The sequence below is a fragment of the Sitophilus oryzae genome, unplaced genomic scaffold (assembly GCF_002938485.1).
Source record: "Sitophilus oryzae breed Bouriz unplaced genomic scaffold, Soryzae_2.0 scaffold_1429_pilon_pilon, whole genome shotgun sequence".
Taxonomy (NCBI): domain Eukaryota; kingdom Metazoa; phylum Arthropoda; class Insecta; order Coleoptera; family Curculionidae; genus Sitophilus; species Sitophilus oryzae.
The window spans coordinates 375,700-402,051 of NW_022146092.1; the positions used below are offsets into that span (position 1 = coordinate 375,700).

General features: G+C 33.3%; 2 protein-coding genes across 2 annotated transcripts; one reads left to right on the forward strand and one right to left on the reverse strand.

The window, feature by feature from the left end:
* Nucleotides 1-11,186: 11,186 nt before the first annotated feature.
* On the reverse strand, nt 11,187-12,436 carry LOC115876235 (craniofacial development protein 2-like). Its single transcript, XM_030891939.1, has 2 exons — nt 11,241-12,436; nt 11,187-11,193 (listed from the first exon to the last, which is right to left on the reverse strand). The coding sequence occupies exons 1-2, from the start codon at nt 12,434-12,436 to the stop codon at nt 11,187-11,189; spliced, it is 1,203 nt and encodes a 400-aa protein (XP_030747799.1).
* A 12,523-nt stretch (nt 12,437-24,959) lies between these two features.
* LOC115876236 (jerky protein homolog-like) lies at nt 24,960-25,643 on the forward strand. The gene has a single exon (XM_030891940.1). It carries the CDS (start codon nt 24,960-24,962, stop codon nt 25,641-25,643), a length of 684 nt encoding a protein of 227 aa, XP_030747800.1.
* Nucleotides 25,644-26,352: the final 709 nt, after the last annotated feature.

The window sequence follows — 26,352 nt, forward strand, 5'->3', positions numbered from 1 at the left end:
AACTAAAAAAAAATATACGGGGTGTTCCATTTAAATAAACATAAGTTTAACTGATATTTTGAAAATTACAGCTTTCAGCGAAAGACAAGTTACGCCACTGGATTATACGTAAAAAACTCTAAGAAATTCAGTTTTCGCCTTTTCGATAAATTATAAGATAACCGAGATACGAAAGTGGTCGAAAAATGTAACAATTTCAAATTCCCCTTGTATTTTAGGAACTGAAAGGGCTAGGACAAATCTATGTGTAGCATCTATAGTTACATAAAAAAGTAGTAATGCGATATGAAAACCTTTGTACCTCTACGCATAAACGAGAAACCCCATAAAACACGCAAAAATGGCATTTTGGCGTACATTAATGCTATACAGGGTGTCCCAAGCTTAGCGTGCATTAGAAGTTTCTAGAGAACTACAATATCTACGGAGATTTTTTGCACATTATGACATTATTGTTTCACAACGAGATCTATCGATTAAAAATATTTTCAATATGGTGGCACTTCCGGAAATACCGGAAGTTGACAGCAACTTTTTATTTTAAATAGGTGCCCCCATTTTTTGTTACATACTTAAATTCTCTGTAAAATTTTATGAATTTTGATATTAAACACTCTAAATCTAACATTAACCGCTTTTGAGAAGCAAAAAATATTTAAAATTTTTGGACCAAAAAAACTGCCTGTCAAAAATATGTGTATAATCTAAACGTCAAATTTAGTGATTACCATAGCCACTGTACCATAAAGAGAAGACATGTGGCTATCTATTTCAAAAATTAAATTGTTCGAATGTCATATAATAATGGCCGCAGCTATCATGGAATTGAACGATTAAAAAATTATCATAAATCATTTTTTTTTTCAAATGGAAATTCACTTTTTTTATTTCACTAGTAAAAAGGCTTTTCGATTCGTTACTTTTTGACTATACATGTTCCTATACCAAAAATAAATCGTTTTTAATTTAATTATTTAAGATTTAGTTTTAAAGCGTATATTTTTCTTGATTTTAACGAGTAGCCTAGGACTTTAAACGTCAAGTGACGTAAAACAATATAGATCTGGCCATGTCATATTGTGACACTTTCTTCAAAAAACAGTATGTTATCTATCATCATTTCCAAGCCGACTTTGCGCTGTTTTGTTTTTTTCGATCATACGGTATATTATTAATAATTAATAATATCAACTATATTAGATATACTCTTTTTTTTTCTCAGGTAAGATTTCGACAGATGATGACAGAAAAAAAGCATATGACTTCCACACTAATCCATTTATTTCACTAAAAAAAGTTTCTAATATTTTTTAAGTTAACTATGGATGGATTTATAAATAAATACGTCATGCGTCGTCTCTTGTTGTTTTTATCCAGTTTTATTGGTTTATTTCAAAAATGACATATCACATTTCAATATTATTGGTTTGGCGCAACAATGAACGACAAACGGACGCCTATGCGTATGAACTCGACTTAAGATTTTTGAGAGTTGTCAAACTCTTGCCAAATTATAGGTTATTATTTTGTGCCAAATTAATGTCAAATAGAAATGATAAACATTTTGCATTTTGCATTTTGTACTGTGTTGTTACTTGTGTTTCGTGTTTTTCTAAAATTAAGTGGAGGAAAACTCGAGGGAAAATTAAGTGTTGACCACCAGACCACAGTTTACAGTCAATATTCGGTGCACAGAGACCGCCAGAGACACAGTTTGCCAGAGACTATGGCCAGAGAGTTGTATTAGCCACAAATAAAGTTCTATACCATCTTGTATATGGTACCAAAAACTGGAGTATCTGTAAAATAACATCACACGATAGGTAACTAATACATTTTAGTACAGCAGAAAAAATTAAGATTAAAGTTAATTAACCAAGATTAGATGTTTTCAGTTTCATACAGTTTTTTTCACAATATTTTGAAGTAATCACTTGTCACTCATAATTTAAATATATTAATTATGCGTTCCAATAGTATCAACTTATTTCTTTGTAAAATAAAATAAACTACTTTGAAATTAAAATGACAGACACATCTATCACTGTCAAGGATCTTGTCGTTGGACAGACTATATCACTAAAAGGCCAAAATACGAGATATATTTTTATAAATACACTTTTTAAACTCTTAAGGCAGCTGTATTGTATAATATAGGAAATTCAAATAAATCGTTTTCTGACAGATGGAAATAAATTGTCTGACTGTTTGACACTTAATAATGTCAAAGGAAGCTAGATAAAATGAAGAAAAATATACGCTTTCAAACTAAATCATAAATAACTTAAAAACGATTTATTTTAGGTATAGGAACATGTTTGTATAGTTAAAAAGTAAGAAATTGAAAAGCTTTTCACTAGTGAAAAAAAAAGTGGGTTTCCACTTCAAAAAAAAATATTTATGATAATGTTTTAATCGTTCAATTCCATGACAACTACTATTATTATATGACATTTGAACAATTTAATTTTTGAAACAGATAATCACTAAATTTGACTTTTAGGCTATACAAATTTTTTGACAGGTAGTTTTTTTCATCCACAAATTTTAAATATTTTTTTTCCAAAAAGGGTTAATGTTATGTGCAAAAAATGTCCGATCTAGATATTGTAGTTCTCTAGAAACTTCTTATGCACGCTCAGCCTGGGACACCCTGTATAAATACATTACGTTACATACTTACGTTACATTAATTTAAACAAATGCAAAAAAAATCTGAAACGTTGTACTTCAATCTATATAAATTATTTAATTTAATAACGTTTTTACGACGCTGAAATAATAATAGTCCAATATTTTCGAATAAACACAGAACGAGAAAATAAAATATAAATATTTGATTTTAATAATTCGCCGTTGTTTACCCTGTTTTTAATTTTTGTTTTTCCTTTTGCTCTCCGTTCCATTTCCAGATTCGAGGTTCGAAAATTGTTCTGGAAGAAAAGCTTTTCAATTAGTAAGTAAGTAGGGCCCGCCCAATATTTGCTTTCGTTTAATACCCGTTTTAAATACAATATTTGCGCACGAGATGTATTTAATGGAAACTCTTTTCGCAACTGTGCGCCATAAGGAAATAGCTAGGTTATATTACCTTTGATTCTTTTGGGAAATGTATCTTAATTTGAATTCTTCAGTTACTTTATCCCAATTGATTTCTTCCTTCATTCACTTCTTTATGAAGAACCGTTGATAGAATTTTATTGAAAATTTGGTTTGGTTTGGTTTGGTAAAGGCACGTGCTCCATCTGCCTAAAATAATTATTATTTTATTATTTTAAAATTACTTTCAGCTTTGCATTGTTGCCGCTTTATTTGAAAAGTAGTAGTATAATTGTGGGCATTAAGAAAGTTTTAATTACTATTTTTATATCACAAGTAAAACATATTTTTAAATAGTGTAGTTAAAATTTGAGAAAAATATTTCTTTGGATTTACATTTGTGGCTCTGGAAACTGTCTATCCTTTTTTAATCTTTAATAATTCGTCCAGCCATAATGTTATCGTCCAGCCGTCTTTAACACCGTTTTTAGGGTTCCGTACCCAAAGGGTAAAAACGGGAACCCTATTAGTAAGACTTCGCTGTCCGTCCGTGCGTCCGTCTGTCACAAAGGTCTATCTTATGAACAGTTATAGCTAGACAGTTGAAATTTTTACAGATAATGTATCTATGTTGCCGCTATAAGAACAAATACTAAAAATAGAATTAAATATATGTTTATAAATAAAAAAGTACTTTCACTAAACATTATCTTTTACTTTTACATAGAATCTTTCATCTTCGGTGGCCGCGTGGTTTAAAGCGTTAGGACTTTACGCTGCTATGACGTAGTAAGGCAGGTTGGAATCCTAGTCAAGGCGACTTTTTTATAATTGATTTTTTTTTAATTTTTACATATTTATTATTGATTAATGTCGTTAAACGGGACTACATTATCACTTTTTAAACAAGTTTTACCCTGTAACTTTTTTACTTTTTCGATTTTCTGCCTGAAAAAAATCAAGTATACCGACGGTATCGTTTTGTATGCGCAGCCACAAAACCAGCTGCGTAGCCATAGGGAATTTAAATAAAAATAGGGTGACAAAGTAGCCCCGTGTTTGGGGCTACTTTGTCACCTTATTAAAAATGCTTGCAAAATGCATAAAAATAGCTAGAATGACAAAGTAACCCTAGATATTGAATCCCCGGAAAAAAATGTATATACCTATATATATATATATATATATTTTAATTTTTAAAATAAAATTGCAAAAAAACAAATCATCGTAAAAAATACTTTATTTCCAACAGGAAAGTAATATTATCAAACGTAATATATCTTAAAAACATTCTGTAATATTAATAAGGAAACATAAAATAATACTTTTTAAAAAAAATTTCACTATTTGCTTGATATCGGGTTTAGTGAGCGGGAATCCCCAATCTACAACGACGCCAAGGGTTCTTGCAATGATGGTTTCTTCCTCCTGACTTAGGATGGTTGGATGATCTCTAGGTTTTGTATGCCTACAAAAATGTTTGTAAATCGCGTAGATGTTTACTTTCACTGTGCTGGGATTTATTTTTGAAATTATTAATTATTAGACATCCAACACCACCTTTTATTCTGCTTGTCTCGTTCGTTTTGCAATAATGATCGCACTAGCTGCCGCTATTAAAAATACTTCGGTATCATGCATGACTGAAAAGCATGAACGCAAGCACTACATTACAATATGGACGCCATTACTTGCGAGTCGAAAGATCTTGAAAAACACGACAAACGGGAAGCACAGGCAACGCAAGTCCAATCAGAAGCAAGAACGCGAGCAGGATCACGAGCAGTGTGGACCCACCTTTAAGTATAAAGTTTGATTGAAACCACAAATTTATTTCATTAATTTAAATCTGAATGAAGTTTTAATACTACCAATTTATGAAATAAATAATTTAATTGCTTATTTCTTTTGAGTACTGACCTGTTTTAATTTGAAACCAGACTCGTTAATCGTCCTCCGGTATAAGCCGGCCCTGGAAAACTTTTGAAAACTCTTCATATAGTTAGGTTCAGCATGAATAATGCATGGATGCAATTTTCGTCCGACAAACTTTGGCAATATTTTATCAATTTCGACTTTATTTACGTACAAACTGAAATTTATAACTCAGTCATAATTCTCGGAGGCCAAACTCCGAATAAAATATTTAGGGGCAAATGTTCTTTTGTATTAACTTTGCTGATCTATTACTGTTAAAGGTAAATTGCCATTTATTGCATTGTTTTTCTTCGTTGTTTTTGGTATAAATGTAAAGGAACGAGGCGACAGAGCATACTTTCTGGTATTATATATTTTACAGTCATAAAATTGTCTTATATTATCGATCAAATATAATAAATTAATTTTGCTTTTCTTTTATAACATTACTCGTTCCCTTATTTTTATTATAATATAAGATTGTTAGAGTTTTTATCAAAAGAATCATTTTTCTTAATGTGTTATACAAGGTGGTCCGAATTGTATTCCGGAAACTTCGGCAACATATTCTGCAGATAAAAATAGGTAAAAAAGTTCGTATAAATGTATGTTATAAAATGCTTAGTTTTGGAGATACAGGGTGTAGAAATTTCATTTTTATTTCGATTTTTTTCAAATAATTTTTGAAGTAACGTCAATATTTAGATGAAAATTGGTGTCTGGAAGTTTTTTCACATGAGAAATTTGATTTTGATCAATATGACTCCTACTGGTAGAGGGCGCCACCTACATGTGTTTTAACTGCTTTGAGGAGTAATAACTTTTTGTCCGTACCTGTATAAAACTACCGAAGGAAAAAATATACATGTCTGTGATTTTTTACGTAAAAAATATCTCTTTGTAAAAATCGCTACGAACAACCGTTCTCAAGATATTTAGAATGGAAATAGTCAATACATGCCATTATTGACGAAAAATAAACACGTTGAGTAAGATATAGTAATTTCACTGAAATAAGAAATTTGGAAAATTTTTATATTTTTAAATTAATCATATTTTTTCTGCAAAAAATGATGATAAAACAGTTTTTGTTGAACTTTTGGTACAAAAACATTTCAAATTTATGATCTCAGTCTATAATAACTATTTAGTCAACATGTTTAATTTATGTCAGTGATGACAGGTATTGATAATTTCGATTTCAAATATCTCGAAAACCATTACCCGTAGCGATTTTTACCAAGAGACCTTTTTTACGTAAAAAGCGTCGTAAATGTATATTTTTTACTCACTAGTTTTATACAGGCACGGACGAAAAGTCAATACTCTTCAAACCAGTTAAAAGATATGTAGGTGGCGCCCTCTACTAATAGGAGTCATATTGACATAAAAATCAAATTTCTGGTGTCAAAAAACTCCCAGACACTAATTTTAATCCAAATATTGACGTTACTGCAAAAATTACTTGAAAAACAATAGAAATAAAAATGAAACTTTTACACCCTATATCTCCGAAACTAAGCATTTTTGGACAAACATTTTTACTTAATTTTATCTGCAGAATATGCTGCCGAAGTTTCCGGAATACAGTTCGGACCACCCTGTATATTTTACTGTCATAACATGGTCTTATATTATCGATCAAATAATAATATATTAATTTTGCTTTTCTTTTATAACATTACTTGTTTCCTTATTTTTATTATAATATAACATCGTTGGAGTTTTTATCTCGGTTTTTATCAAAAGAATCATTTTTCTTAATATGTGTTATCCATATATAAAATAATTACTTTATTACTATAAATTTATTAACTAACATTATTTAAAAATGTCGAATTTCTCTTGCATGCAAATAATAGCATGTTTGGTTTTTGGTTTGCAGATATAATGTATAATAAAATATGGAAAATGATACATCAAAACACTCTATAACATCTGAATATGAGGGTTTAACAACTGCAATAGAGTTATAAAAATATTGATAAAAAAATACTTTCTAAGCGAAAAGATGTCTAAGATCAGCGTAGATAAGAAGTTAGATCATGTGCCCTTTAAACAAGAGTAAAAAAATTTTTCCTTTTATTAAAGAGAGTTAGGATCCTGAAGGAGTATATAGGATCAAAGAATTTGCAAGTTGTAGCTTTTGCAAGAAGATATATTCGTGTAATTGTGTATCATCATCTCATACCTTTAACCCTGGTAATTCTTCCTGCTATTTGGTAATACAGAACCACTTACAAGATGCGTAGAACTTATCTTTGATAGGAACTATCGGAAACAAAAAATAGCCATCTTAGCCGAGAACCAAGCAGCATTAAAAGCAATCAACTTAGTAACCATCAATTTGAAGTTAGTCAAAGAATGCCTAGAGAAGCTCAACAAATTAGACAAATATAATAAAGTCCTCCTGCTCTGGGTGCTAGCTTACCAACGGATAGAACTAGGAGGCAATGAAAATGCAAACGATCTAGCTAGAATAGGAGCGAACACCCCCACTAACTGGACCAGAACCGTTCTGCTTCCCAAGTGGAAATCAATTTAAAGCGGAACTCAAGAACCTGGAAGACTCCATCCTTAACCTGGAATGGGAATCCTCCAACGGGCTAAAGCACTCACAAATTTCTCAGAACTTACGACCGAGAAAAATAAAATATTTTCCTTGATTTAAGTAAGAACAATCTTCGAATTGTCACGTAGTTTTTAACAGGACACTGTCTCCTCAACGAACACCTCAGTAGATTGAAGCTAAAAAACAAAGGGGAGTTTCTGTGGGGAAAATGTTGAAACACCAGAACACCTCATCACTGAGTGCGCAAATATGACAAATATTTGTGCCAAGAACTTTGGTATGACCTCTGGTATGACTGATATCGCAGATGGAAAACTATCCTCTGCAAAAGCATCTCAGATACTGACTTTTGTCAAAACCCTAGACTGTATGATAAGTTATAACTCAAGAAAGGAGGCTAATCTATAAGAGGAGGAATAGATCTATAAGGTCGCGGTGATTAACCCGCCTCCTATTCATTCTACATTCTACAGTTTTTTATTTAGCAGTTTTTTTTTGAGAGACATTTTCTAATTCGTACATAACTTCTTTTAATTAATTTATTATTTTTTAGTCATTATTTGTCCAAAATATTCATCAGGATAAAAAATAGATTTTTAAAATTCCTTAATGATACAAATTATTAAATTTTAACTATATTTTTAGAAACTTGTTTATTTTATTAGTTATTTTTTATTAGTTTATTAGGCTTTTATCCTCTCACTACGGAACACTTCACTGACAGATCTCACCCAATTCCTTTAAATAGACCCTCGCGTTTCCCCATGGGGCATAAGATCCTTCCCCAATAATTACACTCTCAAATAAATTGGTACCAATAAATCAACGGCTCCGGAGAAGGATGTGTTATATAAGACATTTATTACTTTATTAGATTTCCTAATCTTCTCAATAAAACGAGACAGTTTATAATCCAGACTTAAAACAACAGTATGATTTATGTTGGAGTTTAAAAAAAAAACATGAAACGTTATAGATAAAGAAGATTTATTTGTTTTTCTTTTTTTATCTTGCTAATTGGTTTTTTATACGGGGAGTTTCAAAAGGGCATGTGTTTTAGAAGTTAAATTTTTTGAAAAAATTCTCTTCATGTTACTGTTTGAAACTAAAAGAATTTCGGACTCCATGGTATGTGGTGTGCCAGTCTAAGGAAGGTGCTTTCTCTCTCTTGACGATTCCATATTTGAATAGAACATAAGAAAAATTGAGGCGGGTAGCCAAGCAGTAAAGAATTAAGTGACTTAACTAAAACAAAACTGGAATAATGAAACAGAAGAGGAAACATGCATCTACAAAGTCGTATATTGGAAAAGCAAAACGTCCTCTACATGTACGACTTAGCGAAGAAAAAGAACATAAGCAAAGAGGTAAAACAATGAAGTCAGCTATTGAAGATCATTTGTGGTCCAAGCATCGCAACATAAAATGATCGGAAGCCCGAGTTGCCCACAAGAAATCTCAAAAAACTGTATTCATATCTAGCAATAATAACATTTATCTACGTCAGTGAGTTAAGAAGCTCTTAACTCAAGCATTTTGAGTGAGTTAAGAGCTTCTTAACTCACGCATTTTCATTACCGCACTCTTTGTTTAGATTACTACCAAAGAGAAAAAAATATTTTGTAAAACATTTATTTTGCACTAAATTGGAAAAATATGTTATGAGTACCTTTTCATTTCCATAGTTGTGTACTTTTTTTCGGTGCACCATTTTTCACACTTAGAGTATATATATTCATACTTCTGTTTCGATCTTGATGGATGCAATCCAGAAATGGCTCTGAATGCCTCTTCTTCAATGTCAGAAGGAATACTTTCCGAATCGCTCATTTTTTAAACTAATGACATCAATATTATTTACTGTCATATTGACATTGCCATGCATGGTGTTATTTGAACAAAGGTATTAAGGTATAGTCATCATCATCATCAGCCAGCCCTTTGCGTCCACTGCTGGACATAGGCCTCCCCCATTTGCGCCCACTGTTGCCTATTTTGTGCGCTCTGGATCCAGTTATTGGTGATCCTTTTTATGTCGTCAGTCCATCGTGTTGGTGGTCTTCCCTGGTTTCTTTTGTCAGCTCTCGGTCTCCATTCGAGCAGTGTTTTGGTCCACCTACCATCGGTCACTCGAGCCACATGTCCAGCCCACTTCCACTTGAGTGTAGCGATTCGTGACACAACGTCGATGACGCCTGTTCTCGCACGTATATCCTCGTTGCTTATATGATCCCGCAAAGACACTCCAAGCATTGATCTTTCCATTCGTCGCTGTGCCACTCTGAGCCTCTTAGCAGATGCGATGGTCAGTGTCAAGGTCTCAGCTCCATACGTCATAACCGGTAGTACACATTGGTTGAAAACCTTTCGTTTTAGGCAGATTGGCTGGTCGCCCTTAAACACATCTTTTAACTTTCCATAGGCGGCCCAAGACAGGGTTATACGTCTCTTCAGTTCGCATGTCTGATTGTCTCTTGTGATCTGTATCTCGTGTCCCAGGTAGTTATACCTATCCACAAGCTCCACCTCACTGTCACCCACAACAATATTTCCACTGGGAACCAGGTTGGTCATGAATTTGGTTTTTGAGAAGTTGATCTTCAGACCAACCCCGATACACACCTCCCGCAATTCTCGGAGCATCACTTCAGTATCCCTTAGGTTGTCGGATAATAAAACAATGTCATCAGCAAAACGCAAATTTGTGAGGTTCTTGCCATCAATCATCAGTCCCTTCCCCTCCCAGTCGAGTTTTTTAAAGGCACTCTCCAAAACGGCGGTAAATAATTTCGGTGATATAGTATCTCCTTGACGAACGCCCCTGCCTATCGGTATGGTTTTAGTGTTCTCGTGTAGTTTTACCGTCATCGAGGCGTTTTTATAGATATTGTAAATAAGCCTTGTGTATCTATAGTCCACCCGACATTCTTGCAAGGACCTTATCACTGCATCCATTTCTACTGTATCGAAAGCTTTCTGGAAATCGACAAAAGCAAGTACAAGCGGCCTGTTGTATTCAATGGATTTTTCTATTATAATTTTAATACTCTGGAGATGGTCATTGGTTCCGAACCCTGCACGGAAACCCGCTTGCTCTATCGGTTGGTAAAAATCCAATTTCTTCTCGAGTCGTGTTGTTATTATCCTCGTAAACAGTTTATAAAGGTGGCTAAGCAGACTTATCGGTCTATAGTTTTCTAGATCTGCTATGTCCCCCTTTTTGTGAAGTAGTATTACTACAGCATTGTACCACTTCCCAGGCAGAGTACCATCAAAAAGGCAAAGGTTGAAAAGATCCACAATCTTCTGAAGCAAACATTCACCACCAATCTTAATTGCATCTGCGACCACACAATCCTCGCCGGGAGATTTATTATTCTTGGTGTTCCTTAAGGCTAGTTCCATTTCTTCAAGTGTGATATCTGGTAGTGTTTCTGACCCTTGATTTACGATGCCCTTTGTCCATGTCAATATCTCTGGTTCGACTTCTGAATCCTGTGTCCCTTCCCCCCGACTTCGGTACAGCAGTCTATAAAAGTCCTCAACTATCTTTAAGATCTCCTCCCTGTTGGTCGTGATATATCCCTGATGGTCTCTGATTTTTGTTATTCCAGCTGTTCCGCTTTGAAGACTCTTTCGTAGCACTTTCATGCTTTTGTTATTTTCTATTGTCCGTCGAATCTCGTTTTGATTAAATGTTCTGAGGTCGCGCCTAATGGCCTTTGATATCTGTTTGTTTATATCTCTTAATTCGTCGACAGTAGTCAGCTGTTCACTTCTCGTGGCCCGTCTTTTATCCATAAGTCTCTTGGTAAATTTACTGAGTTTTTCTTCTCTTTGTGTCTTGGGGCAGTACCTGTTTTGACTCTCTAACAACGCATTTGTGATGTTTTCGTTTAAACCGTCAATACTGTTCTCCTGCGTGTAATCCTGTAGCTGTTCTGTGATACAGCGCTGGAAACCTTCTAAATCTGCCGGCTTTGTCCATGATCTACTACCAGCCTTTTTAATCATTTTAAGGCGTTCTTTTCCTGTGTTAAGTTCAATTCTGGCTCGCACTAGTCGATGGTCGCTTCTTGTGGTTAGTTTATTCAACACCGTCAGGTCTTTAACTATATGCCTTTTATCGGTAATGATGAAGTCTATTTCATTCTTAGTTCGCCCGTCCGGGCTTTTCCATGTCCATTTTCTAGCAGACCTTTTTTGAAAGAAACTATTCATTTGAAACAAGTTGTTTTGCAGTAAGAAACCGAGCAGTGTTTCCCCACGCTCATTTCTGTCCCCCAGACCGAAACCCCCCAGTGAAGTCTCCGTAGGATAGGACTTTGTTCCCATTTTGGCATTAAAGTCTCCGCGCAAAATAGTAAAGTGTGTTCGTTCGTCTTTAAGAGCAAAATCCACATCGTCATAGAATATATCCACCTCTTCATCGGGATGATCGGTCGTCGGTGCGTAGACCTGAATGATCTTGATTTCATATCTGGTGCTGAGCCTGAGAACCAGATATACAACCCTGTTTGAGATTTTCTTGAGAGACACGATGTTTTGTCTATGTCGTTTGTGTATTAGAAAGCTGGTTCCACCAAAAGAGCTATTCTCGTCTCCCACGAAGTAGAAGCTGTGTCCGGATTTCAAGTTAACTAAGTGTTCGCCACGCCTTCTGATTTCGCAGAGGCCAACCACATCCCACTTGATGTGATCGAGTTCATATTCGAGTTCTGTCAATCGTTCTTCTGACAACAGCGATCGTGCATTGTATGTGGCAACATACATCGTAGAGTTTGTCTTTCTCTTCGCCAAATGTTTGTCCCCCCCAGAATCCGTGGGACAGACTGATTTAACATCAATGCGAGATTCCGAATTTTTATTTCTACTCGCCTGGGGTAATCTTGTTTTTACAGTTGGCATGTTAATAGGGAGTATTTTGCCACGTTGGCAAGACGTCTTGGTGAGTATGTGATTCAGCCGCCCATTCTGGGTCAGATGCTGTTTGCAGCCGCTCATTCTGAGTCAGACGCTGCGATTTCGCCATATCTGGCTACCCTCACTTAGTTTAGCCCGCAGGTGGATGCGGTTTACCGGGGTGTGGCACGTGGAGCCATAAAGTGAGAGCTGGGTGTCCTGTGAGGACTAGTCATCGCCGACCACTCAACGATCAGATCGCTGAGTGCCACCGTCCTTGATGAAAAGTACTACCTCTCCAGCACAACCCCATACACCCCTAAGGTATAGTAAACGCCACGAATGTTTGGGAGTGATTCATCGGTCGCTACCATGTGAACTAATCTGTTCAAGGTCGCATAAAACTTAATTCCAGTGCCGTGGTGTTTTAAGTCATATAATAATCAATATATAATCTGTTGTAATTTGTTGTTTTAACTGTCAAAGTCTTGTCAAAACATATATTTGGTTATAAATATAAAATGGAATGCCCCAAGTAGGAGGAGCGCAGGCAGATGATTAGACCGGGCCTTTAAAAACCAACGTCCGCGGTAAAAATTTACGTTTTTAATGTAAAAATGACAGCGCGCGTGTCGATTCTAACTTCATCAAGCGATGAATCACTCCCAAACATTCGTGGCGCTTACTATAATTGATTTTTGGGATAGGTATGTAGTTAAGTACAATAATTTTTAAAATTCATTGTGTGTTTTTATAGTTAGACGTAGATAAAATATTGTACAATTCACGCGAGTTAACGCCATTAAGATACTTGTGTGGTTAACTTTCACACGCGTATCTTAATGATGTATCTTATAGAAATATAGATCTGTTACCTTCCGGGATGAAGAAGTTTCTCTCTAGTCGATTCAAGAATGCAATTTAAAACTGATGCATACAAACTACTACATATTCACGATGTTATTGTATGGGGAATTACAAAACTAAAGAATTGGGAAGATTGGCAACCTAATGGCCGAATTCGTGACAAGGCTCTAATTTGAAACCTTACTTCTTCACTCAACAATTTCACTTGGGATGCGGGTATACTAGTATATAGCGATAAATTACTAGTATCGTTAGATTGATGAGATCTATAACAAGTTTAAGTTTACAGTAAGTGGAAAGATTTTCGAGAAGTTGATAATAAAGTAATAAAATAGCCAATATGGATAGCTTTCCCTCTATGATGATAGCCAATAATTGAAGATACGCCACACAAAAAAGAAGAGTCAAATATCATATCAAAACTATTATGTCAAATCTTTACACTTAATTAGGAATATCATATTAGGACTCAGGTTAACATCATATTGGGACGTTAATTAGGTTAATATCATATTATTTTTTAGATAGGTTGTTAATTTGTTTATATAAATTTTAAGTACCGTATGATAAAAAAAACGCCGTCTAGTTGGCTTGAAAATGAATATGGATGATATTTTATTCTCCATATAATTTTACATATAAAATGACAGCGATCTTCATTTCATCGCTAATGCCGTTTTTCTTCGATCATACGATATATTTAACGATATCGTAAAAATTTCTTTCGAAAAACATAATGTAGAATTTTTTTAAATATTACTTATTCAAAAGGAAAGAGTCAAATATATGATTAGAAAAACATATTCTCAGAATCAAAGAGTTAGAAATGACCAGAGAATGGCTGGAATAATACCCGCCTGTGGCTATTTTTCTTGTAATTAAGCTCCATTAGGTTTAAACGCCAAGAAACCTGCAGAATATTATACCGTACACTCTTACATGCTGTATATCAGATGTTGTTAAACGCGAAGTTACCAAGAAATAATGCACGTTAGATAATGACCGCGATGGTAATGCAGAGTTAACCCGGGGCTCACTGTAATTTATTGTTTGTTGCTTTTGCATATATTATTCAAATGGTCACTATATTCTCGATTTGATTTGTATAACTCCGTTTGAGCTCTGGAAGTATTTTTGAAAGGATCCCTAATATAATAAATCACAATGTTGATAAGTCGGTTAATGACATTATAGATTTATAATAGATATTTACGATACAAGTGAGTTAACCACATCATTAAGATACGCGTGTGAAAGTTGTAACCATACAAGTATCTTAATGGAGTTAACTCGCGTGTATTGTACAATATTTTATCTACGTCTAACTATAAAAACACACAATGAATTTTAAAAATTATTGTACTTAACTTTATACCCATCCTAAAAATCAATTACCTTAATACGTTTGTTCAAATAACCCCATGCATGGCAATGTCAATATGAGTAAATAATACTGATGTCGCTAGTTTAAAAAATGAGCGATTCGGAAAGTATTCCGTCTGACATTGAAGAAGAGGCATTCAGAGTCATTTCTGGATTGCTTCCAGCAAGATCGACACAGAACTATGAATATACATACTCTAAGTATGAAAAATGGTGTACCGAAAAAAAAGTACACAACTATCGAAATGAAAAGGTCCTAATAACATATTTTTCCAATTTATCCGTTACTTATAAGCCTTCGTCTCTTATTTGGGCTTTCTATTCAATACCGGGTAGCCAACTAAGAATGGACGCCGGCTGTATCTCAGAAACTACTTATCGTATAACTTTAGGAAAAAAAATCTAATAAGTAAATCGACCAAGAGAAATTGCTGGAAATTATTTTCAAGTTCGAAAAATATCCGCTAGGGGGCGCTTCTCTGATAGTCAATCATAAAACAGGGTTTTTCTCAAAAATGTGCAGGTGAACAGGTATTTTAAATATTACTATAGTAAACACCGAGAAATTTGTAATTTTTTTGATATAGAGTATTTTGCTCTGTCTCATAAAATAAAGTGGTGGGGGAAGGTTAAACTTACTTTTATTAAAATAAGGATAACTCTGGTTTGGGTTACCCGATTTAAAAAAAAAAACGATTTAAAAACTTACTTATAAGCTAACTAATGTAGAGTATGAATGTTGGTGTCTCTTTCAGAGAAATATGTTTGTGGTTATCAATTCAAAATTTGTTAAGAAAATGACCATTTTGAATAATAAGTTTAAAAAATTAAAAAGCTCTAAAAACAAACATGTTTTCCAAAGAGACATAAACATAGTGGAAAATCTTTCTTCGCAGACTTTTGATAAACAAGAGCTCAGTTTATTAAACAAAGGTTTAAAGTATGCATTGCCCAACTCAGGTAGCGCTTTGGAGGAAATCGTCGTTGGTGTTGAAACTGCTATTCAGCACTTGCCCGAGGCTTCTAAAATATTTACAAGAGAGGCTTGTAGAAATCAGTTATCAAAAAATATTGTTTCAAGTAATTCATTAAAATCTAACAAAGAGCACAATATTGTCAAGAGTTTGCGTAACAAAGATTGTTTCTATCTAAAAGCTGATAGGGAAATAAGGTTGTTATATTAGATAAAAAAGACTATTACGATAAGGTTAACAACTTAATAGATAATAGCCCCTACATAAATTTGAAGAAGAATCCCTTATCTAAGATGGTAGCAGACGTTAAAAAAACTCTAAAAGAATGTAACACCCTTATTGATCTTTCTTTAAAGAGGAAATTGCAAGTATCCAATCTGTCATTACCAAAATTGTATGCTTTGCCAAAAATTCATAAACCGGACAAGTCTAAGCGCCCAATTGTTTCGGCTGTAGGTTCTCCGACTTATAATTTGGCAAAATGGTTATCAAGTGAGTTTGAAAATTTACCTGATCATGAACCTTCTTTCTCAGTTAGAAATAATATTGAATTCATTAACAAAATTAAAGATATAACATTGCATGAAGGTGAAATTTTGGTCTCCTTTGATGTATCTTCGTTGTTCCCAAGTGCTCCAATTCCACATACTTTAGGCTATTTGAAGGAATTACTGAACGCAAATGGTCTCGACAACAAAACTGTGATTGAATATATTGAGCTTACATCGTTATGTATGAAACAAAACTGTTTTCAATTTAATAACAACTTTTTTGAACAGCGGGAAGGTACAGCAATGGGTAATCCATTGTCTCCATTTTTGGCTAATTTATTCATGAGCAGGTTTGAAGTGGAAGCTAAGAATCAGTTTAAGTATTTTCCAAGAGTATGGGTTAGGTATGTGGATGATATTTTTGTTGTTTTTGACACACATTGAGACACCATAGATAATTTTATTTCTAAGTTAAATAATCGTTTTCCTTCCATTAAATTTACGCATGAAATTGAGAACAACGACAGATTACCATTTCTAGATGTATTAGTTATTAGAAATACTAATAATTGCGTGGAATTTGATATCTATAGGAAAAATACCACACGCTGATATATTCCTAATGAATCACATCATAGTGTTGAACATAAAATGGCTAGTTTAAATTTCTTAGTTCATAGATTACTTAGTTTCCCACTTTCCAACGAAAGAAATGAAATAGAAAGAGATTACATTAGGAATGTAGCTGAGTGTAATGGATATTCTCCTTCACTAGTTGATAAATTAATTAGAAAACGTAGGTATAGCTTAATGATTTCCTGAAAATTCGACTTTTCAAGTGGAGGAAGATACGTCTAAATATTTTTCGATACCGTTTGATAGAGAGTTATCCTGTGGTCTAAAAGTAATTTTTAAGAATGTCAATTATAAACTTGTGTATAGTGCTAATAATAAATTACAACAATTATTAGGCAATACAAAGGATAAAACACCTCCACTGGAAAGGTCGGGTATTTATGAAATTTCTTGTAAAGATTGTAATCAGAAATATGTTGGGCAAACTAGAAGATCAATATTAACTAGATTTAAAGAATATTTAGCTCAGATAAGATATGGTAGACCGGATAAATCTTGCGTTGCCGAACATATTGTTGTCAATGAACATTGTATAGATCTTAATAATTTAAAATTAATTAAACAAGTCTCAAATTACAGGCAATTAGATGCATATGAAAGCATCAGAATTAATAAATGTAAAGATAGTATGAACAGAGTCAACGGTCCAATTCCTTCAAGTTCTTTGTTCCTACTACTCTAGTGGCGGAAATCTAACTGTTACGCTCAGTTGGCTCTGACTCGGTTGGCTAGATTTTGCCACGCCCACTCGGGGCCCACTGAGCGAGTATACATATAAACGCTCAACTTGTAGATTGTACTTTAGTTTATAATCATCTGCTGATGATGCTAACATGGTTAGCGAAACGCGCGTCCAGTGTAAAAGTAAAAGTGTTTTGGTGTATTGTGGTGATTTAGTGTTTTTATTTTGCTAGGATTATATGGTCTAAAAATAATAGTAGTAGGCTAGGAAAGAAAAAGAGGTAAATTGGTTACGTCAAAATATCAAAACATATATTTTAATTTCATTTTAATACCATTTAATTGTTATTTATACATGTTCGTTCTTACTTCGACCACATAAATTAAAACCCAGGCATATTAAATCCGGTGACCTATAGCTGACCATAAAAATATGCCGCTCCAGCGTCTCTATCTACTAAAGTAAGTGGTATCCAAGAAGCCCCACACATTCATAGCAAAATAAGCGGCCCAACTCACCAACTACACCAACTGCATTCATGCTGATTAAATTGCAACAAATGTAATTTCATCATGATGGATTGATTCCCTAACAAAATTAGCAATTCATCTCTTAGAAATTGTGGATAGTTCATTTCATTCAGATAATTAAAAAAGTCCAATCATTCGCCATCCTAAAATTTCTGCCTAAACATTTACCGACCAACCATCTTGATGCTGAACTACTTGCATCAAGGGTAGATTTGAACCAGTAGTGCATATTATTAAGATTCGCACCTTCGGTGCTATATGAAAACTGATTCACACGACATAAACTTTATAAAATAATAATAAATAACACAAACAACAGGTAAAACACGAAAATAAGTGAAATCAAGAACGAACTTGGATTAATAACTAAATGACATTACATGAAATAAACCCCTAGTTTTCGGCCATAGGAAATTTGGCCGTTTTCTGTTAAAAGCAATATGGTGTCACAAAATTCCTAGACATTTTAACAAAATTATTGATTGTCCGACTTTCGGACATTTTAGTCTGAAACTACCCTACTTAAACGTTAATTAACCAAAAAATTCGTAAAAATTATATGGATGGACGATAATGTTATATAAACACGTTTAAATATTTATGACGTAATTTTTTTAAGAAAATGCCCAAAATTCGGATGCATGAGAACTGAACTTAAACTTTTTAATATTTTGACGTAACCAACTTACCACTTTTTGTTTCTTAGCCTACTACTATAATTTTTAGACCATATAACCTAAGCGGCAGCCTAACATAATTTGTTCTCTTAATATCTCCGGTTAGAGAGAAGGTGGAAAGTTGCGGTTTGCGCTGATATTTTGGAAATTTTGAGCTCTATTTAATGTTGTAAAGAGAAACATAGCTTCCCATTTAAATTTTTTGTACAAAAGCGCAATATTTGTTATGATGTCAAATAGCGCCCTCTAGCTACGATGAAAAAAATTATGGAAACAAAATTTATACTGGAGATCATTAAGGAAGAAAACCTCTTTTAAACGAGCCCTAGTTTGTTTAAATCGGATACCCCGAACCAGAGTTATCCTTATTTTAATAAAAGCAAGTTTAACCTTCCCCACCACTTTACTTTATAAGATAGAGCGAAATACTCTATAACAAAAAAATTACAAATTTCTCAATAATTCTAATAGTAATATTTAAAATACCTGTTCACCTGCATATTTTTGACAAAAACCCTGTTTTCTGATTGGCTATTAAAGAAGCGCCCCCTAGCGGACATTTTTTGAACTTGAAAATAATTTCCAGCGATTTCTCTTGGTCGATTTACTTATTAGAATTTTTTTCCCAAAGTTATACGATATGTAGTTTCTGAGATACAGCCGGCGTCCATTCTTAGTTGGCCATCCGGTCCTATGATATACAGGGTGGTCCGAACTGTATTCCGGAAACTACCGCAACATGTTCTTTAGATAAAAATAAGTAAAAAAATTTGTATAAATGTATGTCTTAAAATGCTTACTTTCAGAGATACAGGGTGCAGAAGTTTCATTTTTATTTCAATTTTTTCTAAATAATTTCTGAAGTAACGTCAATATTTGGATGAAAATTGGTGCCTGGGAGTTTTTTGATATGAGAAATTTGATTTTGGTGTAAATATGACTTCTACTAGTAGAGGGCGCCACCTATATGTGTTTTAACTGTTTTGAAGCGTAATAACTTTTTGTCCGTACCTGTATAAAACTACCGAGCGAAAAAATATACATCTCTGTGACTTTTTACGTAAAAAATATCTCTTTGTAAAAATCGCTACGAGCAACCGTTCTTAAGATATTTAGAATGGAAATAGACAATACATGTCATTATTGACGAAAAATTAACACGTTGAGCAGATGGTTATTTCACTGAAATAATAAATTTAGGATATTTTTATTTTTTTTAAATTAATCATAAATTTTTCTGCAAAAAATGATGATAAAACAGTTTCTGTTGAACTTTTGGCACAAAAACATTTCAAATTTATGATTTCAGTCTAATAACTATTTAGTCAATATGTTAATTTATGTCAATGATGACCGGTATTGATAATTTCGATTCCAAATATCTCGAAAACCATTACTCGTAGAGACCTTTTTTACGTAAAAAACGTCGTAAATGTATATTTTGTTACTCAGTAGTTTTATACAGGTACGGACGAAAAGTTATTACTCTTCAAACCAATTAAAAATATGTAAGTGTTCCCTCTACCAGTAGGAGTCATAATGACATGAAAATCCCCCCAAATTTTTCATGTCAAAAAACTCCCAGACACCAAATTTCATCCAAATATTGATGTTACTTCAGAAATTATCTGGAAAAAATCGAAATAAAAATGAAATTTCTACACCCTGTATCTTCGAAACTAAGCATTTTAGGACATACATTTATACGAACTTTTTTACTTATTTTTATCTGCAGAATATGCTGCCGAAGTTTTCGGAATACAATTCGGACCACCCTGTATATCTATTAAAATGAATATATGTATATGCTTCATCAGGCATTTACTGTTTGACCAGCGGATCTGAAGCTACGGAAGGAATGCGAGAAAAAAAAATCGATATTGCCACGTTTATCTATAAAATTGCAAAATTGCCAGACATGAACTATAAATTTAATATATTTTTATTATATATAATGTGTTTAGGATATATTCTGTCGTATATTACTAAGCAATTTTAACGTAGTTCATATTGTTGGATATGTTTTATTTAATAACTTATTTCTTTCATTCTGTATAATCTGCTTATTACGAAAGGTGAAGATATTTCAACGATATCATTGGCAAACCGGCATCGCCGCGCATGGCCGCCTATTCATCGAACATGATTGGCGAGAGTACGTCACAGGATTTGTTACCACGCGGTTGCCATGGCTTTTACGCCTTTCCTATTCGCTAGCCTTATCCCCAACTTCACGGTTACTTCTGAAAAGAGTAGAAATATTGAATACTATTGAAATATCCAGTGGCGGTGTCATTGTTTTGATCATTATTACTTTCTCTCATTATTTTATACCGGTTATCCTAAACTTTATTCCTATATTTTTCGTATATTTAATAGTTAAAATGTGTTTTATTGTTTTGTTATATTGTTATAATGTTTTTCGTTCGTAGTTTTTAATTATTAATATTAAGTTTGATCGTATATTTGTGTTTTAAAATGAATAAATTTGTTAAGGGTAAGATGCTACATAGCCAGGACAAGAGAAATAATAGCTAATTTATATAGGTAAGTAGAATAATAATAATGTAATTATTAGAATACTAAAATTAAATATTGGCTAAAATGAAAAGCACCCACATTTTACCTAAATATTTTAGCTAAACTAACATATTTTAGCTAAACTAACATTTGGTTTATTTCCTTGTGTTCATAACAGGGTTTGCGACGAAGAAGCTACAGAGAGTTCGCTTAAGTTGCCGCTTAAACGTAAACTTGAGCGGATATCTCTTTATACCGGAGTTCGTATCGGCAATAAAAATATTCACACAGAAGATAAAAAAGACTGGAAACTAACCCCGATAAAATGATATCCAGCCCTGGAAAGAAACGGCTACGTGAGCTCGACGACTTTGATTTCCAAGTGGTCAGGAATTTGATAAATAGATTTTATCTCGAATTCAAAGTCGTCCCCACAATTAGAAAGCTTTTGCAAAAATTGCAGGATGAATCGAATTTTCCTTTGGCAGGGAAACGCTTAGGGGGTCATTAAAATCAAATGGATTTTTTTGGCGTAAATGTTAAAATAACAGATAAATATTAATGGAGCGGCTCATTATATTGCAGCGAGAGATATAAATATATACGCGAAATTCGAAAATATCGCCAAGTATTATCTATTTGGATGAAACATGGGTAGACAATGACCTAACCTTTAAAAAATGCTGACGGGGCGGTACCATATCTGGTGTAATAGGCAATATTGGATCTACTGGTGAGTAAAATTATGTTTTATTTGCGCTTCCAAAGTTAACTATTTTCAAGATTTTTTTTGCTGGAAATAGTTATATCTAAAATTATGTATTGTAGAAAAAAATATAGTTAGTACAGATATATAAATAAATATACCTCAAGACTCAGTCTTGATCATCTGCTGATGATGTTAACATGGTTAGCGAAACGTACGCCCAGTGTAAAAGTAAAAGTGTTTTCGTGTATTGTGCTGATTTAGTGTTTTATTTTGCTGTGTAACACCAAAGGTTCCAACCCCCAGCTGTAATTATTTCTTCTATTATATTAACAATAAGACATAATAATAAAATTATTCAAAATATTTAAGGGAGCTTTATTAAAAGCTTTTAGTGTGTTTATCTGCTAACTCAACAGTAACGATTCAAACAGGATAAAGTTTTTTGAAAAAAAATATTAATCAGAATTGATATTTGATACACATTATTTTCATAAAACACCGTACGCCCATGCCTATTTTATGAATGAAATTGGGCGTGTCTTGTTTACAACTGCGTTCCCCTGCCGATACCCCGTAGCTACAGATCCGTTGGTCACACTATACTTGAAAGATTGTTCAAACTGTATCATTAACATTTATAATAAATAAGTTTTCATGAATGTTTTTATATTATTATCAATAGAACAGATACTTTGTAATTAGTAGGTATTTAGTACAAAATAAATGTTTTACAAAATATTTTTTTTCTCTTTGGTAGTCATCTAAACAATGAGTGCGGTAATGAAAATGCTTGAGTTAAAAAGCTCTTAACTCACTTAAAATGCGTGAGTTACTGATTAGTTCTGTTAGTGTGTCACTAATATTTATTAAAATTATGCTTAATTAAATATACCTAATTAAATATTTATTTAAATTAATTGTATCGCAGTTCTAATGCAGTTCGATATGGCATTACGAAAATAGTCACCAAAGCCACACCGTTATATTAAAAAATAACATCATAAAGTAATGACAGTTAAAAAAAATTGCAAATTGTTGGTGGCAAGTTCATTTCGCTCTTAAAAATTAACCAAGGCATGTGTTGACATGAATCAAGAAGAAAATGCTCACAAAACATATTGTTCTGATCGAAAAATAATGTTTTAGGAAAAGTTACTCACGAAATTATTGCACAGGGTGTTTTAAATTTAAGGTAAAAAACAACCCTTCAATTAACTTTAATTAAAATCAGCCAAATACTAAAGTTTATAAAAAACTGAGTTCATGAATTAAAGTTGATAGATTTATATATATTTTGCTAAAAAAATCATGAAAATAGGGATAAAAATATAAATAATTCACGAAAAAAATTTCCGTTGAGTTTTTTGCATCTGAGTGTAAATGGACTAAAACGACTACATATACAAAATACTAAATATTTTTGGCAGTCTATTACGCGGTACAGGGTGGCCCACTAAGAACAGCTCTCGGCTGTATCTCGGAAAGTATTAGTCGTACGGCATGCGGAAAAAAGTACTTATAACTAAAGAGGCTATGAGAAATTGCTAGAAATTATTTTCAAGTTTGTAGAACGGCCGCTAGAGGGCACAACTGCTATAAAAAATAAGAAAAATAAGTTTTCGTTCAATTTTACCTAGATAACGGGTACTATAAATAATAGCTTCATAATCTCTAGAAAATTTTGAATAATTTTTGTTAAAACCATTTCCCCCTATCTGCCAAAATAAAGTGGTGGGGGAAGGTTAGATCTGTTTTTATTTAAATGTTAATAACTCCGGACTAGAGGATCAGAATTCAACAAACGAGGGCTCGTTTAAAAGAGCGTTCCTTACTCTATATTATACCATAAAAATAATAATAATATGCTTTTGAACGTAGCCGATAGGAGGCGCTGTCTTGAAATTTAACATTGTGCTTTTTTTTCGAAAAAATTAAATGCGATGGTATATGTAATTTTAGCTGATAGTAAAGAGTAATGAAAGCTTAAATAGTCAGTGAAAACCGCATCCTGATATCTTCTTTTAAACCGAAGATATTAGCAAAATTATAATAAATACGAAAAAATAATCCCTTAATTACCTTATTTTTCTAACACGGTATCAGTAGCCCTCTTGATTATGTCTATTCTAATAAAAAATAAGATAGAAACGATTAGATTATTTAAAATCGACAATATACCAGAATACCATAATACCAGATATATTAATATCTAATAATTAAGGTGTTAGTAACGGTGAATAAGAAACGATGCATCAGTGAAGTCACGGTAAGCTTTGGAAAAAAGTTGCTTTTGATGTAATAGTATAAACGTCAAATTGTTATTAGATCAACATTTTGATAATCTTAGCAGCGTTTTTTCTCTTTTGAAGAAAGGCATTTATAGGAAAGCAATCAAAAGATAAAAAACGCTGCTGAGACTATCAAAATGTTGATCTAATAACAATTTCACGTTTATACTATTACGTTAAACGCAACTTTTTTCCAAAGCCCACCATGACTTCACTGAGACATCGTGCCTTGTTCATTGTTATTAACACTTTAATTATTAGATATTAATATATCTGGTATTATGGTATTCTGGTATATTGTCGATTTTAAATAATCTAATCGTTTCTATATCTTATTTTTTTATTAGAATGGGCATAATCAAGAGGGCTACTGATGTTAGAAAAATAAGGTAATTAAAGGCTTATATTTTCGTATTTACAGTAGAACCCCAATTATCCGAGTCGCAATTATCCGAGCTCCGGATTAACCGATCCAGTCTAAAGACCCTGATTATCCGAGGTCGCGCATCTATGGTCCGTATTAACCGAGCTTCTAAAATATAGTATATGTATATTTACATATATTTCCGTTTAAAATCGTTGGGACCGACAGGGAATCCCCTTAGCCCGCGTGAGTAGTTCCCCTTTTTTGGACTCTTTTAGCATGTAAATTTGAGTGAATGCAGTTCGTTATTGCGTTCACTACGGAGAAGTAGTATACTGGGTGGAGTTCTAGTTTAGTTGTTCAGTGTATACCAACTGCTTTCTTTAAATTTTCGATTGCCGTATAATAATGGAACGAAACAAACGTAAAAAAATTGTCGTTCCTATTGAAGAAAAATTAAAAGCCATTAGGAGAATTCAAGCAGGAGAGACAATTAAGATTGTTGAACGAGATTATGGAGTAGGTGAGGTAACAGTTGGGGATGGGAACAGAAACCGCACTAAAGTAGAAGAATGGTGTATAAAACAAGCCTCTTCGTCTTCAAGAAGAAAATCAATAAAAAAAGGCGTCTATGAAAAAGTTAACGAAGCTTTATTCACGTGGTTTACTCAGCAAAGATCAAAAGGTGTGCCTCTGTCAGGTCCCATTTTGCAGCAGAAAGCAATAATGATTAGTAAGCAATTTCCAGAGACAGATAGGTTTACCGGCAGTTCTGGATGGCTTGGCCGCTGGAAAAAACGGGACGGTGTACGACAACTGACCATATGTGGAGAAAAACTTTCTGCTGATGTGTCATCAATTGAAAAATTTAAACAGGACTTTAAAATGCTAATCACAGATTGTGGGTATACATGTGATCCAATTTATAACTGTGACGAAAGTGGTTTGAATTATAAAATGCTTCCATCAAAAACATTGGCATCTGGACAGGAAAAATCAGCTCCTGGGAACAAAAGAAGTAAGGAAAGATTAACCATAATGGCATGTTCCAATGCATCTGAAGAAATGAATATTAGAAGAAGTGAATATTGAAGAAATAGCGAACGCCTTTCGGGAAACCGAAAAATCAGATGACGATAACTATGACGAAGAGGTGGATGAATAGCCTTCCCCTAAGATTAACCATCAAGAAGGTTTTGTTTCTCTGGAAACAGCTCTGAGGTATATCGAACAACAACCAGAGGCAACCCCAGCGGATTTGCTTCTTCTTAACAGGTGGAGAAATATGGCAGCGAGAAAAAGAAGATGCAATATGAAACAGCAGCTCATACATACTTATTTCACTGTTTTATAATGTAAATAGTATCTACATATGTAGGTACTTTGTATTTACATGTTAAAAATGTTAATAAACCGTTTAAAATATGTATTGGTGCTTATTTTTTAATAAATCCAGATTATCCGAGTTTTCAGTTATCCGAGGAGGGTGTAACCCACTTTACCTCGGATAACCGGGGTTTTACTGTATTATAATTTTGCTAATATCTTCGGTTTGAAAGAAGATATTAAGATGCGGTTTTTACTGACTTTTTAAGCTTTTATTACTCTTTACCATCAGCTAAAATTACATATACTATCCCATTATTTATTAATTACATATACATATACTGTCGTTACAAAACCATATAAATTATACATATATCACTGTAATAACAAAACTTTAATCTACATATTTTCGTATTGTAACGGAATTTAAAAATATGTCTTTATTTTCGAGAAAATTTAGTGCAAACATAAGGAA